At 41.6% G+C, this 16,202-nt stretch overlaps 2 protein-coding genes across 2 annotated transcripts; one reads left to right on the top strand and one right to left on the bottom strand.

Annotated features, from left to right (window-relative positions):
* The first annotated feature begins 724 nt into the window (after window positions 1–724).
* On the top strand, window positions 725–7,233 carry NMS (neuromedin S). Its single transcript, XM_053971612.1, has 8 exons — window positions 725–797; window positions 923–978; window positions 1,360–1,410; window positions 2,525–2,584; window positions 5,222–5,257; window positions 5,664–5,705; window positions 6,697–6,727; window positions 7,201–7,233. Exons 1-8 carry the CDS (start codon window positions 725–727, stop codon window positions 7,215–7,217), a joined length of 366 nt encoding a protein of 121 aa, XP_053827587.1. The 3' UTR covers window positions 7,218–7,233.
* A 7,448-nt stretch (window positions 7,234–14,681) lies between these two features.
* Window positions 14,682–15,101, bottom strand: LOC128803120 (histone H2A-beta, sperm-like). Its single transcript, XM_053969766.1, has one exon. It carries the CDS (start codon window positions 15,099–15,101, stop codon window positions 14,682–14,684), a length of 420 nt encoding a protein of 139 aa, XP_053825741.1.
* Window positions 15,102–16,202: the final 1,101 nt, after the last annotated feature.

Genomic DNA, 16,202 nt, shown 5'->3' with positions numbered 1-16,202 from the left:
ATTAAATTAAAGAGTTCAGGAGGACTCTGCTTTTCTAAGTCTGTGATCTGATTAGAAAGCATTGCTCTTAGAACTTGCACAGAGAAAACCAGGGAGAGTTTTCTATAGTCAAACCCAATGATTAAACCAGGAAGAAAGGAGAATCACTTTCTGTTGATAGCAGATCGGTATCTTTTCTACAGCCATACCCACTAAGAAATTAATTAAAAGGTGGATGCTTTCTTTATTTCATGTGAAGGCAAATGTAGTAAAATGGGACTTGTTCAATATGAAAGTTCACAACTCTTCTAATTAGAAGGTAAACTTTATTTCCCAAGCTGCCATGAGGAGAAATAATTTCCAAACACTCAGCAAGACCTACTACAAAACTGATTTTTCTGTTGCTCTGTCACTTGACCAGGCACAGCATCTTCTCATCTCTCGCTCTTTCCTCTCGGTCAGCTCTTCTAGAGAAGCCGCTTTGACGGAGGGTTCCAGGGGGGTGGAGAGCGGGGTTCCTAATGCTGGGGTGGGGGTTTCTCGTCACGGCGGGCCGAGCCGCGGGGCGGCAGGGGCGGCAGTGCTTGTCCGGCACCGGGAGCGACACCCGGAGCGACAGTGGGAGCGGTGCTTGGGACCGCCCCGGCGCCCATTGGCTCGGCGGCTCCATATGGGGCTCGGCGAGGCCCCATAAAGGCGCCCGTCCGCTCGCCCATCCTCCCATCCATCCCATCCCCGCCCCGCCATGCCCTCGCCGCCGCCCGCCCTGCCCTGGCTCCTGGCCGCCTGCTGCCTCTGCGCCCTGCCGCGGGGCTCAGGTACGTCCCGGCACCGGGCACCGGGGGGAACGCGAGAGAGCCCTGGAAAGGGTCGGCTCCTGTGGTGGAGCCAGGTCCTGGCTGGGCTCCGCGGCATCCCAGCACACCCGTGTCCCGTCCCGCAGGGTTCCCGCAGCCTTTCTCGCGCTACCGGGACGGTGTGGAGCTGCCCCCAAACCAGGTACGTCTGTCATTGTCGTCTGACAGCGATGCGAGGTGCAGAGGTAAGGAAGACACGGGGAAGGTGGGAAACGAGGCTCGTCTGTGGCTGGGAAATGAGGTAGGAAATCGGCAACGGACTGGCAATACCTTATTAAATCCGTTATTAAATACCCTGGGGGTTGGTAAGGAGAGGAGGGAGGCTGGCGCCCTTTGCCGCCTGCAGCGGCAGGTGGAACAGGTACGGGCAGGGGTGTGGAGTGCAGCAGGGTGCAGAATAGGACACCTGGGTCAGCAAAAGACGGACAGGCTAATAACAAGCCAGCCCCGACTTCCCGAGCTAAAGCACAGGTCCGAAGGTACGATAGACACACTGTTAATGTCTATTCTTTACTTTTTAAAGCAACTGGCACTCTGTTTCAGTCAGTGGATGGAAATGTCTGATCAACCCCAGGTAACTTGACTCCTGTAATGTGTTTGATCTGCTGAGACTCTCTCTTCCCAACGTACTAATTGTCCTCTATAACCTGGAGCATCGATGTGTGCAGGTGGCAGAGCCTCCGCCAGAGAGCCAGCAGCTCTGGAGAGAAGAGCAAGTTTGTTGGTGTATGTGCTCTCCTCCTCGTGAAGCTAATACAGACCTAAAGAAAAGCACTTTTTTTCCCCCATTCTTGCCATGCCAGTAGTAGCTAACACTGAAGGAAGAAGTGCCAGACAGTTCTGCAGGATTTAGAGGTCCTGTTTTGTCCTGGCTCAGTGCTTGGTGGGTGGATGTTTTTTTTCTGGGGTGCTCAGAGGAGAGGGGGGGCAAGGGGAAGTTTTTATAGATAATTTCTGCTGGCCCAAGGCTTACAAACACTTTAAAAGAAAAGATCAGTATGTGAAAGATCAGCTGCACTGCATTTAATATTGAGCCCAAAGGTCATTTTCAAAGCAGGAAGAAAAATATTTGCAGGATCAGGAAGTATTTGGAAATTTTGAACATTTTGTGCTGTTTTTTTTCTTTATGAAATGTTACAGTTTTGTGAACCAAAACTTGTAGAAAACAGTTCCCAGAGCCTGTTTTTCAGGTGTCTTACACCTCACTTCCTTTGGAGCTGTAGTTCTCATCTAATGCAATTGAATGCCTAAGCAAATCTCTGTCCTGTGGCAATGAGTATGGGACAGTGCATTTCAGTATATGAATAAAGATGATATGATTGACCAAAAGGCTTGTAGTTAAAAATTAGCATAGATTAAACATGCCTCAAAACAAAGCTACCCCTAGAACAATTAGCATAGAAAAATGTATTTTAAATATAAGAGGCTGATTTTGATAATTTATATCACCAGACTGTATTGACAATAGTTGTATTATGTGTATTCTCCTCAAACAAAAGACTAATTTTTCAGCTCATAGTAGCATCAGTAAGTTTTCCCTTACTCTAAGTGTTTTTAGTCAACTCTGCTCAATCTAAATTGATCTGGGATCAGAATCAAGCTTATTTTCTATCAAACCATGTACACCATGTTCTCCCAGTAAATGTATTAAAGTATTGCTTTTTTTTTTTTTTTTTTTTTTTTTTCAGATCTCGAGCACTGTTTTGGATCTTTGTTATTCCATATTCAACAGCATGCATAAAAATGAGGTAAGGTGTAATTGCTTGTTTACTTCCAAAGCACTCCCTTAAACACAGAAATCAACCACTCCACGACCAACTTTCTGACATGTCTCTCCAAACAATAATGTATAATCTAATACTATAATGGTTTAAGAGATGTAGGAGGGTATAGAAAAGATTTTCTTCTTGTTAGTAGTTTGCATGTAATTCTTGGTTACTTTAAATTATTTATATGAAACTGCTGTTTTTCACCAATTCAGAGCTTAAGAACCAAAACATTCACTTACAGTCAGAGTCAGTATTTTAACCTGACCCTCAATTTTGAATAACACAGTGTTAAACACACTAAAAATATATATAACATTGGATCAATAGCAAACCTTAGATTATGCTGAACACTGATGTGTATGAGTTGCTTTACTGATTTTAATACTCTATTTGTGTTTGGGTTTTTTCTGTTTCTGACTCAGAGTAAAGAGATTAAGTTGAGGAGTTATTGAGTATAGCTCTTTTTTGTTGGTGCAGTCATATAAGGACCCACCTCAATGCCAGTTCTGCTTTATATCACTTTTTTATTAGCACCATTCCATTAAGAACCTTTTCCATAAAATTCACTCAGCCCCTGGGTATATGCTAAAAAGGCCAATTTACTTGTGGAGGCTGAGTCCTCTGCTGTTTCAAAAGAGGAGCAGATCCTTCAAGACAATAAAGGAAAGTATTTTGAAATGCATTTTAATATCTCTTCTTGCCAGTGTCTTTAGCTTATTATAATTCCAAGCATGCTTTCCTGAAGCAGTCACTAAACTCTACAATACTGAAGCTGATTGTATAAAAAATTCTAGCATTTCAGTCATAAAGTCTAATAAATGTTTTTGAGTTCACTCTTGATTCTTATGCTTCCACAGCTTAGCCAATGAGGGAATGTCCAGAATCATCTGGTAACTTTGAACACAGTCCTATTCCTGGTTACTATTTTAGTTACTAACTTTGCAAAAAATTATGTGTCCTCAAGATTGGAAGCTGAATCTCATACAATATCCTTTAAAAAGATATGAGCTACACATCTGCAATATGATTTCTAGGTGTGGTCTGAGTAAAGCAGCAGATAAAATAAATATGTGAAATATGGAAAAAGAATTATGTGAAGTATTACCCAGCTGATCAAATCTCATATTACATGAAGTCCTACTTTCTTAGCCCACAAGGAATCTTCAGAAGACACTACAAACTTGAGCTGTATGTAGTGAACCCAATGAAACAGTTATGAAATCCTACTAATGTCAGCTGAATTTAACTTTCTACATTATTCTATATTTCTGTGAATAAAAAAACCCCATTCAGTCAGAGTTACAGATCCTATAGAGAAGGTAGATGGCCTTTTAAGAGAAGGAATGAGGCCGCAGCACTGTGAAAGGCAAAGTCCATGGCAATTTGGGTTTGAATGGGACTTGAACCCCACCTGGGGAATTTAAAATATTTTGTGAGAACTAAGAATATTTAGCATCAATATCCAATCACTTCACTGTGTGTTTGAAATTTCCACCCCAAAGATATTTAAAAGCTCAGTTTTTACCATAATTCTTCCACATAGTAATCTCTCACCTGTTATAAATTAGGATAGTTGAAACTGCAGGCTGAGTCATGAGCCAATCTCTATCTCTGCTTGGTGTGTAATAATCAAATCAGAACAAAGGTAGCACTCATATTGTCTCTCTGTGGTAGTCTCCTCCTTTGCATCCTTTAAAGCACCTTGATTGAGCAAGCATTTTTTTCTTCCCTAGTATTTCATAGCCCTGTAAGATAATGTTAGTCACTCTATAAATTCTTGTCTTGTAGCTTGAACCAAAGAAATTCTCTTCTCATACCCTGAACCGTGATTCCCTCTTTCTTGCTTGTGTATTTTGTCTTTTAAAACTCCTTCTCTGCAGTTTCCCATCCACATGCTTTCCTGCATTCTCACCCATCTTCCCATTCTTGCCCATGACATGTATTTGTTTTTCAAGCCCACTCCAGGTAACTAAACCCATTCACAGGTGGGTGACTGATGGGCTGTGGCACACAGCCATCCCATCTCATTCCTGGCTGGGAGCATACAGCCTGGCAGCTGTGTCATGGGCAGGAGGGCTCCCAAACCAGGCTCTACAGGGCTGCATCTCATGTTGAACTTAGTCTGCTCAGAGAAAGTCATGGGGAAAGTTTCTATTCCTTGAAGTAAGGCTGAGTAGAAAAATGAGCAATTTTCTGAAGAATAAAGAGTGCAGGGGAAGGCTTAAACCCAGCAGTCTTTCCTGGGTTAAAACCAAGGGCAGTCTGAAAGGTGAAGAGCGGCCCCATTTTAACAAGATAAGAGCTATCAGTACAATTCATGCCTGAGGAGTGGAGCTCCAGGCTGAGCTCTGCTTCACCCCCCAGAGCACGGCTGCACTTTGCTGTACAGCAGGGGAAGCCTGTTCAATGATGGTAATCAACAGAGCAACTTCTAGGCAAGGCTTCACATCAGTCTTTTAAAAGATCCATTTGCTGCCGTTCTTACATCTGTCTGTGATAAGTGTAAGGTTATCTCTCTTCTCATACTGAGCGTACCAACCTCATCAGTACCAGAGGGTCACTGTAACAAACCAAAACATGCCGGCATCTTGATTAACGTACAGTGTCCACTTGCAGGAATCACAGATTGCTTCTGCAAAGTTTACAAAGAAGGTATGTAAATATGAAGACAAGCAGTGGGAGTAGCAGTGGATAGGGAAAGTATGTCCCTTTCCTTGTTTCTTTTAAAGTCAGCTTGGGTTTTTCCAGTGGTTGGGAAGTGATCTGTGCTGACCCTGCTCATACCCTACATGTAAAGCTTTCTTTTATATCTCTTTTAACCCTGTGAGTCTTTAATTATGGTAACCTAGTTTATTTACATTAGACACAATGTGCCTCAAGCATTAATTTTTAATCAGCATTCCAGATGAATGGGCATTGGGGAGTATCAACATCTTGTTTGCATGCTGCTGAAAAAGGCCCCAAATTACCAATATTCTGATAGAATGGTAAAATTTGGCAACAGATCTATGGAACTGAGTCTAAAGTATTTTGTTATTGTTTCTGTTTGATTTTATAGGACAGTCATGGAACTCTGGGGCGGCCTTTCTTCCTTTTCAGGGTATCTGAATCTCTTTGCTTTAAAGATTCTGAATCTCAGACATTGTTATATGTTCACAGACAAGCAGCTGTTTCACAAATTTTTGCCACAGTTGTTTTGAATAGAAGCCAAATATCCCTATGCTTGAAAGCTTAGGGGGCCATTTGTTCAAAAAGCTCTGGTTTGACTAAAAGATGACAAGATAATGAGATCTGGGGTACTGGTGGATTAAACACTTCTTTTTTTTTTTTTTTGAAGATATGGCTCTGCAAATGTTTTATCTTGAGCCAAATGATCCATGTGGCTTGTATCTCTGAGACTGTCAAGGTGCACTGATGCTAAATAAATTAGATCAAACATGTGCCTGGGCTGAGTGCCCACCTGGTCTGAAAGGTCTGCCCAGGAAGTGATGTCACACTGCATAATGGTGAAAAGCCAAAGCAAAATAATCATAATTTCTCTCACATTTTTCACCCATTGGCTTGCTGAGCTATGACATGGTCTAATGGCCAGTGTGCTGGTTTAGACACACTCGGATTAACACAAAACTAATTTTTAGGAATATCTTCAACACATTTTTAAAAAATTTAAAATGCTGTAAAGTAGGTCACGTCAGGTAACCAGAGTACCAATTCAGCTGTCATTTATGCTTAATTTCAAGTTATATGTTGTTTCAATGTGTTCATCTAGGTTCTTTCAGTGCTGGTATTTACATGCTCTTTCTTAGCCATGTGCCTATATTACCCCAAGGAATTTAAACCCAAACCGTGAATGAGAATAATTAAAGCCAGAATGTTTAGCTTTTTGGGCAGAGGCTGAATGAAAATTTCTCATATTTAAAAGCATAACCCACCCTGCATGGATCTCCCTGGTATTTGACATGTTGTTTTAAAGAAAGTCTCACTGCAGTTTTATACAGTACCCTGTCTGCATGATGGGGATGTATTTTGATGTGCTTATAAGTCTGTAATCCATTTCTTCTTTATAATCATCTAATTATGATGTTTTTCAGCCTCGAAATGGAAGAACTATTGAAGGCAGTGGTAAGTAGGCAACCAAAAGTGTCAAGAATTTCTTCTGCCTTTTCACCTCATGAGAAAAGAAGGTACTGAGAAGCATTACAAACCTAGTACAAACCTAGATACACATATTTCATCTGGCCACTAAGAGTTGTTGTGACAGAAATGTAGGGTTTTTTCATGCTCAGAGACTTAGAGAGCACACCCTTGACAGAGGGATGGGGTTTTTCTGTCATGCTTCCATACTCTAAAATAAGGTCAGCATGGTTGCGACATGTTAGAAAGAGAACTGTGTGAGAAGAAAGGATTCATGTTTGAGTACAAATAACAGATTTGAGTGCTTTTCTGGACCTTCAAATATCAAAATCTTCTGGTTTTAGAATCTGAAGCTACTTAATTTGTAGCTTTGAAAAAAACAGATGTACAGAACTGAGTACTAAGTCGTATTCAGATCAACATCTCAACATAAAATATGATACTGTGTTAATTTGTTTCAGAATATCGTGGAATGTGACGTTCATGGATTCATTCACCAGCTCGATGACTTGGTTTACATAAAGGAAAGAGACTTCCCATTGCAGTGGTTGTCTATTATGTAACTCAGTTGTCTGGAATTTGCTGTTCCATGTAATAAATTTGCAATCAGTAATTCTTTTTGTTGTCCTTTTTTTATTGAAGCCCATACTAGGCTTCCTTGGGCCATAGTCTAGCATTGCCTGGTGCCAGCTGTAATCAAAGGAAATCCATCATCTCAATATTGACAATTTTCAAATGCAACAGTGGATTTTATAACATCTTCTTTAATAGGGTCATAAATGATAAGCTTGTCCTTTTGACTAGATAATATATTTCCCAATTATTTCAGAATAGGCATCCTGAACAACACTATACTAAAATTATCATGGACATTTTAACGATTTATTTTGAGTAACTAAGTGCTCAAGTGTGGTAATTGATGAATCCAAAGCACTTTGAAAGAAAAGTACTGCTGCTATATACAGATGTTATTTGATCAGATGATGTATTTTTTTCAGCCTTGCCTTGCTGGCTATCATAAAGCACAAATGAGGCACTTTTGAGAAATATTCTGAACATCTGCCCTTTTTTTCTGAAATCATGCATTTGAAAATGTAGTGCAGCTGATTATGCTTGCACTGTATGGAATGTTTTGGGATGTGGAGACATTTATGGACACAAAACCTTAAGTACTAAGCAGTTACTTCCTTAGGAAGAAAAAAAGCATAGTAAAATTGAGGTTCTGTGGATACAAATGAGGCCGCAATTCCTGAACATAGCATTGAATTCCTTGAGCCCTTTGTTATCCTTCCATCTCTTTGGCTACTATGGTATAGTACTGTGCCAGTAATGCTGGCACAGCCACATGTGAACCAGATTTGGAGACACCTTTGTTTTTAAAAACAAACCCTGAGATACCTGTGTTTTGTCATTTTGTGGGATTTTTGGTGGGGTTTTATCTGGATAAGTTCCCAGTTTGGGCTGTGTTAACAGAAGTTTGGCTGGCAGTTAGAGGGAAGGGATGAGTTTTTTGGCAATTGTTGACTGCATCTAAGGCAGAGTATTCAGTTTGGAGGCTCAGAAGACAGGAAGGCCATGGAAAAAGTGGAGTGAGGGCCTCCAAGGTGGTGAGAACTCTATCACTTGCCCCTGAGGAGATGTAAGGGCAACTGGGCTGGTTCAGTCTGGAGGAGGGATGCCTTCAGACCCTCCAGTGCATATGAGGGTCATCAAGGAGACAGCTGTTGTTCAGTGAGCTGTCAAATCCTGTAGGGAATTATTAGTCCTTGGAAAGACTACCAAAGAGATGGTGGCTTCTCAGGTATCTTGGACCAGTTAGGATGTCCCTCTGGAAGGAACAACCAAGCCAAATACAAGTGGTAGGGATGCACTCTGGCAATGCAAATAAATAAGAGTTAATGATTACGAAAGCACTGCAATGGCACTTCTGGCTTGTTTCATCTCAGAGGCCAAAGCTGAAAAGTATCAAATTTTGCTCAGTTCTACATAAGTATTTGTACTGGTATTGGCTGGGATAGAGTTAATTGTCTTCATAGCAGCTTTTATGGTGCTGTGTTTTAGATCTGTGACCAAAACAGTGTTGATAACAGAGGGATATTTTAGCTGTTGCTGAGCAGGGCTTGCACAATCTCAAGACCTGTTTCCCACCCCACGAGTGAGGAGGCTGGGGGTGCACAAGGAGTTGGGAGGTGACACCGCTGGGATAGCTGACACAACTGCCAAAGGGATATCCCACACTGTATGCTGTCATGCTCTGCCATGAAAGCTGGGGAGGAGAAAGGGACAGACACATACACATCTCTTCAGAGTGATGGTGTTTGTCTTCCCAAGTCACAGTTAGGTGATGGAGCCTGGCTTTCCTGGGGATAGCTGAACACCTGCCTGCTGATGTAAAGCAGCGAATGAATTCCTTGTTCTACTTTGCTTTACCTATTAAACTGTCTTTATCTCAGCCCACAGCTTTGCTCACTTTACCCTTTCAATTCTCTCCCCATCCTGCTGGAGAAAGTAAACAAGATGGCTGAGGTGATACTGAAGCAGTACTGTACCATAGGCAACTCATGCTGTGCTCTCAGAGTCAGCAAAGGCTTCCTTCACCCACAATAGGTTTCAAGAATAACATCTATTTGGGCCTTGAAACTTAAATAAGGTTGATAAATAGGTGGTAATTTGCAGGTGAGAACCTATCTTAGGTTCCTCAGTCATTTATCTGTAGTAACTGTGGCTTCTCTGTAAGAAGCACAGAAGAGCTCTTCATTGCTCAGTGGAAATTTTTGCTCCCTGGAGCAATTCAAATGTCACCTGTGAAAGAGGAGACATTAGTAATATACAAATGCAAAGGTCATCTCTGGCCTGAAATTCTTTCTGAATATCCCACTGCAAAACTCACAGCAGAATTTCAGGAGTGCAGACACAGGTGACAACAATTAGAAGCACAGAAATATTTCTGCAAAGAAAAAGAGGTGAAAGCTCAGTTCTCCCTGTCAGGCAGAGAAGAGACAAATCTAGAATTTTATTACAAGATATTCAAAGTACTGAGTGTGTTTAGAAGAGTAAACTGGGTACTTATCCATCCTCTTGTCACAAAAAGCAGCAAGGAGGGACACTCAATTACACTGAGAAGCAACATGTTTCAGCTGCAAAGGGGAAAATTTTCCTGGCACTTAACTCCTGAAACCAGTTGCCACAGCTTAGAGCATGTGGTTAAGATCAGCTCGGTGGACTTTTGGAAAGGCAGGAATATTCAGGAGTGCACATCTTCGTGCTGCCTAACTTGACTCAAAAATCACTTCAGGCTGGCCTAGGACCTTAAAAGCCTGGCCTGCTGGAGCTGGGCTCAGCAAGGCAGCGTTCAGCAGAGCACACAGCAAGGGACCTGGAAATGCACTGGTCTGTGGAGGAGCAAGTGCTGCCCAGGCTCACGACATGCTGCTCACCAAAGGGACAGAGCACGAAGCGCAAGAGGAAAACCTTCTTGGTGTTTTACTTCCCTCACTCTGGTCCCTTCGTGATCTTGAGCCTCGCTCCCTGCTCAGCTCCCACAGGGAAGAGCTCACTTAGTAAATCTTGAGGGGATGGCAAGCTGCGAGGGATGGCAATGCTGCAGGACAAAGTCAGCATTCAGAATTACCTTGGCAAAGATACATATGGGAAAAAATATGTACAGCTCACAGAGGATGAAAGGAAGTGATTGCACATAAATAATCGATTGCAGCTTTGCAGCAAAGGGGATGGGTAACTGTAGACAGTCAAATATCATAGTGTTGAGGAGAACACAAAATACAATGTGGAATGAATAAGAGACTGTAGAGACTGTTACATGGGAGGGGTTGCATTGCTGAATATAGGTAAGGCTTCATGTACAGAGCAATACAAGTGAAGAAAGAGGGGAACAACCAGCAAAGAGGAAAGGCAGAGGTCAAGGAAAGTTGAACTCTGAATGAAGTGGGGTTGATTTGCAAGAAGGAAAGTGTGAGGAGAGGAATGATAAAATGCTTCATTTTAAACTCACCATTCCTGTCAGCATTCATTAATGCCTGTGTTTACTTATTTGCTGGGATTTTAGAGTCGAGCAGTGATCCCAGCATGTCTACTGGTTGTTTATATGGCGATCACTCTTAAGACTTACTTACGTGTTCCAGACAACTCCCACATTGCAATTGCCATTTCTCTACCTTATTAAACAGGGTAGAAATATATCTTTGATTGGGCTGGACTGCATAAACTGTCTTTATTGCTCTGATAGATTTCTGCACTGAACAACTAGAGGGAGCTACTAAGTGTCCTTCAGTCATTTCTGGATCAACTTTTTCCAGTGTACAAAACCAAAAATGTGACTGATCTTATAGAAGTTTATGATTCACCACCTAAAATTTTGACATTTCTCTGGTGCAAAGAGCCTTGTACACCAAAAAACATCTCCCTATTAGCCTTCAACCTGCTGAAAGATCACTAGAGGAAGTCTGAATGAGAACATAATGCAAACTTGAAAGAAAATAATTCTGGATATATTTACTACAAAGCTTCTGCACCCAGGGATTACTACACAGCCATTTCAGATAGTACCTGCTGGATCATGGCACTGAAAGATGTGTACACATAAATACAGGTTTCTGGAGTACAGCTGTCTAAACATCAACCAGAAAAATACCTATACATGGACTAGAACTTCCAGCAGATAATGCAAAAATGTAGAACATGCATGAACTGACCTCAGAGCACCCAGAGGCAATCATGTGTGATCCATCTGAAAAGGTGCAAAATTCAGGAGCCTCATTCAGCATGGCACCAAGGTCGTATTTCCTCTCACAAACCTGGTGTGAACTGATGGGCCACAGCCACTTACCCTGCTGGGCAGCATGGCCTCTCCAGGAACAACACCAGAGACTCTGCTACATGAAAAAACACCAAAATAGCCTTTGATTATCAGTCGTTTTATACGACATCTTTTCCTTCATTTTCACAGCTCTGTATAGTCTGCAGAGTTACACAGCCTATACATAATCTCAGATTATAACCCCAATTCACTACTCTGTGACTTTCAAAAGAGCAGCACTTAACTTCCAAGAGAACAACGGTGTTTAGGAATTGCAATATTGAGACCGGTCAGCAGAGGGCAAGGCCAGCATCAAATCTGGGATGTTCAAAGCAGAGGCACTCTGGGCTTTACCCCTCTCCACGGTGCGCTGGGCTTGACCAGCTCGGGTAGTGAATGGGTTCAGACCTTGTGCATCCCTTATGCTCACTAAGACAAGACTCTCTGAGGCCGTAACTTGGGATGTTTCCTCTCCTTACAGAGAAAGTGAAGATGACAGAAGATATCAAGTTTATAAACACACAAATCTCAGTGCAGAGTGAACTACAAGCACCCTGCGCAACCAAGACATCCATCAACAGCATCCCGTCCTCTAGACAGGTAAAAGAAGAGCTTTTCCAGGCACCATTTCACCCCCATGCTTCCATCTGCTCACCACTTCATTGAATTGCGGAGCACCATGTGCACACATTCTCTAATGGGTGTTATTGAAGACATCTATTTTCCTTGACACCCTGGTGCCATGGCATAACTGAGTTAGGAAAGTAACACCACATCAAGATAAATGTGTTTTGCAGCATCTGTAACAAGAGAGATGCCAGAGGAGCTGTGTTTTGAATGGGTTTTTTAGCTTTGATTTGTAACTAAGTCACATACTAGCCTCAGCTACAGGTGACTGAGCTAAGTTGAAACCTATAGCATAAGACATGAGAACTAGACATGTGCCAAAATACCATGCAATTAATGTCTTGTTTCATCAAAGTCAATGAGCACTTTGGTGATCAAGAGAAGCAGCAAAATGGTTGCTATTGTATTTGCAGTTTGAAGAGGATCTCCTATACTGTATTACATGAAAGAAAGTTTTTATCACAGTTTCATTAGAATGACCTAGATTATGATTTCTATATTTACCAAACACTTTACTGAACAGGGCCTACCTGTGGCTATGAAGCTAAGCATCTTCACTGCTAAGATAACACCTTTCTATCTTCCCCCTTTGTGAAAAAAAGGGTATGGTTACCTAGCCTCGACATTTTGCTATGTTATTCTGTGCATTCCTGTTCAAAATCATCCAGAGTGCCTATTAATCAAGATGGATACAACCCCAACTTTCCAAGGAAGCCAAGTGTTCATTATCTGGATATTGGTCTGAACTTGTTCCCAATGCCTATGTTTGGAACAAATAATGACATAAATGACCATAATAGACCAGTAATATTTGTTGAGAGTTTATCTTATAATCAAATAAGACACTTTATCCTTGAAAAAACATTGTTTTATGATTACATGAGTGCATCATTATTTGTCAGTGTAATTAGTGCTACTACAGTAAATGTTTAAATACGCCTCAGCATATGTTTTGCAAAACTGGGTGCCAAAACTGAGTTCTGCATTTTCCCCCCCGTCTCAGAGTGGCAACACCTCTAAGAAAAAAAACCCAAACCCACAACAAACCAACTTTTCTCATTATTCTAGCCCCAGGTTTCTGAGGATCTATAATTTCTCTGTTGATGTGTTGTAAGGCAGCAGTGAAGAGCCATAGCTCTGTTTATTTTCTCTTCAGCAGCAGAACATTTGATCTGTTGGTGGCCCCTGCCAGTGCTGGTTTGAAGCTTAATGAGCTGCATTAAGTTTTAACAAGTGTTGTGGAAGGAAGAATATGTCTAGAAAATATCAGTAGTAGTGTTGTGTAAGCAACAGGACAGCAGGTATAAATGCAGAGCCAGAACAACTAGAAAGTATCCTGACAGTCTTCTTGCTTGACAAGCTTTATAGTGTAAACAAAAGAGTATCACCCAGTTCTTCCTGCCAAAAAGGGAATTATTCTTTGCTTTATTCTATTGTGAAATGCTACCTCACACAAATTTTACATTTGCTTTCTGCTGACATCTATGCCGCTCTTTTCTTCATGTACCTATTTCTCATTCTATTTTTACAGCATTTTCAGCTCCATTCTCACAGTTCCTCACCACTTCAGAACTATTTCTCTCAGTAACAACTTCTGCTCAATCCTTTCCTCCTCCTGCTGCCCCAGCACAGAGTGTCCCAATACAGAGGACAAAGGCAGTTAATATGCTCTGAGGAAGAACATGCTGTAAAGACCAGAGCAAGTCTCCTTTGAGAGCACCTGTTGCTTGTTAATTACAGTCAAAGTAAGTTAAATGCCCCTGAATCTAGAAGAGCCTTTTTTAAAAAGATGCAAAAATGACTCTTTAAAAAAATTTATGGCTCTATAGAAGAAAACCAACAGACTTTGGAGGGGAGAAGGTAGGGGGGGTAGACCCTTTCTCAAGTTATTGAGAACTTTGTACAATGGAAAATACTGAATTTGTCATCTGTGTTAAGAGAGAAGATGTGGCTCTACCACTTTCTGCATGCTTTGCCCTGATAGAGACTTAGTGTAATGATGGAGCAGTCCAAAGAGAAGCAAGATGCTCACTACAATTTTATGAGCAATAAGGCTTTAAAAGACACAGGGTTACTAACCTCTAAAGCAGAGTTATCCTCCGAGGCACTGAACTAATTGCACCAAGACACAGTGTGTGTCCTGACTCCTCTCCCTACTTCATAACACTTACCTGCAACATGTTTTCAAAAGTAAGCATGTACTCAACTTTTAAAGAAGTTATTCGGGTGCTATGCTAGGCTATTTTTTAAAAATCTCACTTTCTCTGTTCTTCCATCCATGAGAAAAGAGAAAAGGAGACCAGAGTGATGCATTCTAGAAACTTTATTACACACTTTAAAAATGCCTTAAAATTAGCAGGCAAAATACTTAAAGAAGTAAGCACAAATTAGTGGCACTGAGCCCCCATAAGTGCACAGTGCATAAGTGCTCCCATAAGTGCACAGTGCAGTGGTACTGAGTCCCCATAAGTGCACAGACCAGACCAGGAAGAACAAGTTTCACTGGCTGCCACCATATTCTTGAGAAAAAGCAACATTTCCACTAGATGTCTTCGGAAGGAGCTGAGAAAGGATATTTGGCATAACCCCGCCTTGAGGAATGGTCACACTGGCAAAGACCTTGCTCAGCTCATCATCATTTCTCACAGCCAGCTGAATGTGCCTGGGCAGAATCCTTGTCTTCCTGTTTTCATGCGCAGCTTTCCCCGCCAGCTCCAGGACCTCTGCTGTCACATACTCCATGACTGCAGCCAGGTAGATGGCAGCGCCAGAGCCAATCCTGTTAGCGTACTTCCCTCTTCGCAGGAGCCTATGGACACGGCCCACAGGGAACTGCAGACCTGCCTTGGCTGATTTGTATTTCTTTGATGCACTTCCAGGGCTGCCAGCCAATGCTTGTTTCTTTCCACGTCCAGGCATTCTGACAAGCGAGGAGACACAGAGGGCTGGAGGTCTTCAAAACACTTGGGTGCTTGGGCTAGAGCTAATGGATAGCAAGAGGAGGCAACAGCAAGGTCACTTCTGCTCTTCCATATCAAGGAGAAAGCTCAGTCTTTTCTTGAGGAAAGAGCTCACCACACACCACAGTTCATCAACAGCAGAGCTAAAATTTTAAGTTATTGCCCTTTTACAGCCTGCCTTTTAGGAGAAGGATCTCATTGCAAAACCTGTCAAGGGTTATTGAAGTTAGATATGAAGGGCTCAAAAGAAGAGAAGCTTTCCCCTGCTACTTGGAATATATTTAGGATTGAGGCACAGTGGGTCTTCTTCAGCAAGATTTTTTTTAAACACCACAACTGTTACCTCAAAGCTAACTTGAGGCCTGTCTCTTTCAAGAGCAATCTGCATTACAACTTCTACTATCAAGTTACAACTTCCCTCCATTTCAAATCTAAAAATGGAAAAATTCTTGCAGCCTACAGCTTGCTATACCCAAAATACTCCAGGACATTTTCACACATTTCACACAGCTTTAAATTAATTCCTTAAACAGTATTCTCTGGATTCTATGAGAATACTACTGGAGATCTTCCATACCAGGAAAAGGATAAATTGATTTGGACAGCACAATGCAGACTGAAGAATAGAAATTACCACCTCATGATGAAGGAAATTCAGCCCAGCTAGAACACTCTTACAACTGGAGTAGCAAAATTACTTATTTAAATAATGTTTCTAGTCTACAAGTAAATAGGAGAGTTAACTTCCAGCACAGCTGGCTATAACATACAAAAACACCCATCACTACATTAATACGTAGGGTTTTTGCTGAGAGATGTAACTATTTAAGAAAAATCAGAATAAGCTTTGAAAAAATAGTAACATGTAAAAAAACCCAGCTCCTAATAAAATCCAAGCAAACAAAGCCCTTATAACTCCTTATCCCTATTACCAGACAACACTTTTTCTATATTATTCACAGTACAGTCATACTGTGTAATAGAGGCAGCTAACTTACAAAATAACATGAAGTCCACAGCCCCAAATTTTCCACAATGCATCATAACATAAAAGTACATC

This window comes from Vidua macroura, chromosome 2 (genome assembly GCF_024509145.1).
Source record: "Vidua macroura isolate BioBank_ID:100142 chromosome 2, ASM2450914v1, whole genome shotgun sequence".
In the NCBI taxonomy this organism is placed as follows: Eukaryota; Metazoa; Chordata; class Aves; order Passeriformes; family Viduidae; genus Vidua; species Vidua macroura.
The sequence above is the reverse complement of the archived record's forward strand: the minus strand, read 5'-3'. Positions and strand labels throughout refer to the sequence as shown.

What these genes read in the sequence shown, in the direction of transcription:
- NMS (XM_053971612.1), top strand. Translation starts at nt 725, where the DNA reads ATGCCCTCGCCGCCGCCCGCCCTGCCCTGGCTCCTGGCCGCCTGCTGC. An exon ending in CGCCCTGCCGCGGGGCTCAG is followed by an intron (nt 798 to 922) that starts GTACGTCCCGGC and finishes CCCGTCCCGCAG; the next exon opens with GGTTCCCGCAGCCTTTCTCG. An exon ending in AAATGTCTGATCAACCCCAG is followed by an intron (nt 1,411 to 2,524) that starts GTAACTTGACTC and finishes TTTTTTTTTCAG; the next exon opens with ATCTCGAGCACTGTTTTGGA.
- LOC128803120 (XM_053969766.1), bottom strand. Translation starts at nt 15,101, where the DNA reads ATGCCTGGACGTGGAAAGAAACAAGCATTGGCTGGCAGCCCTGGAAGT.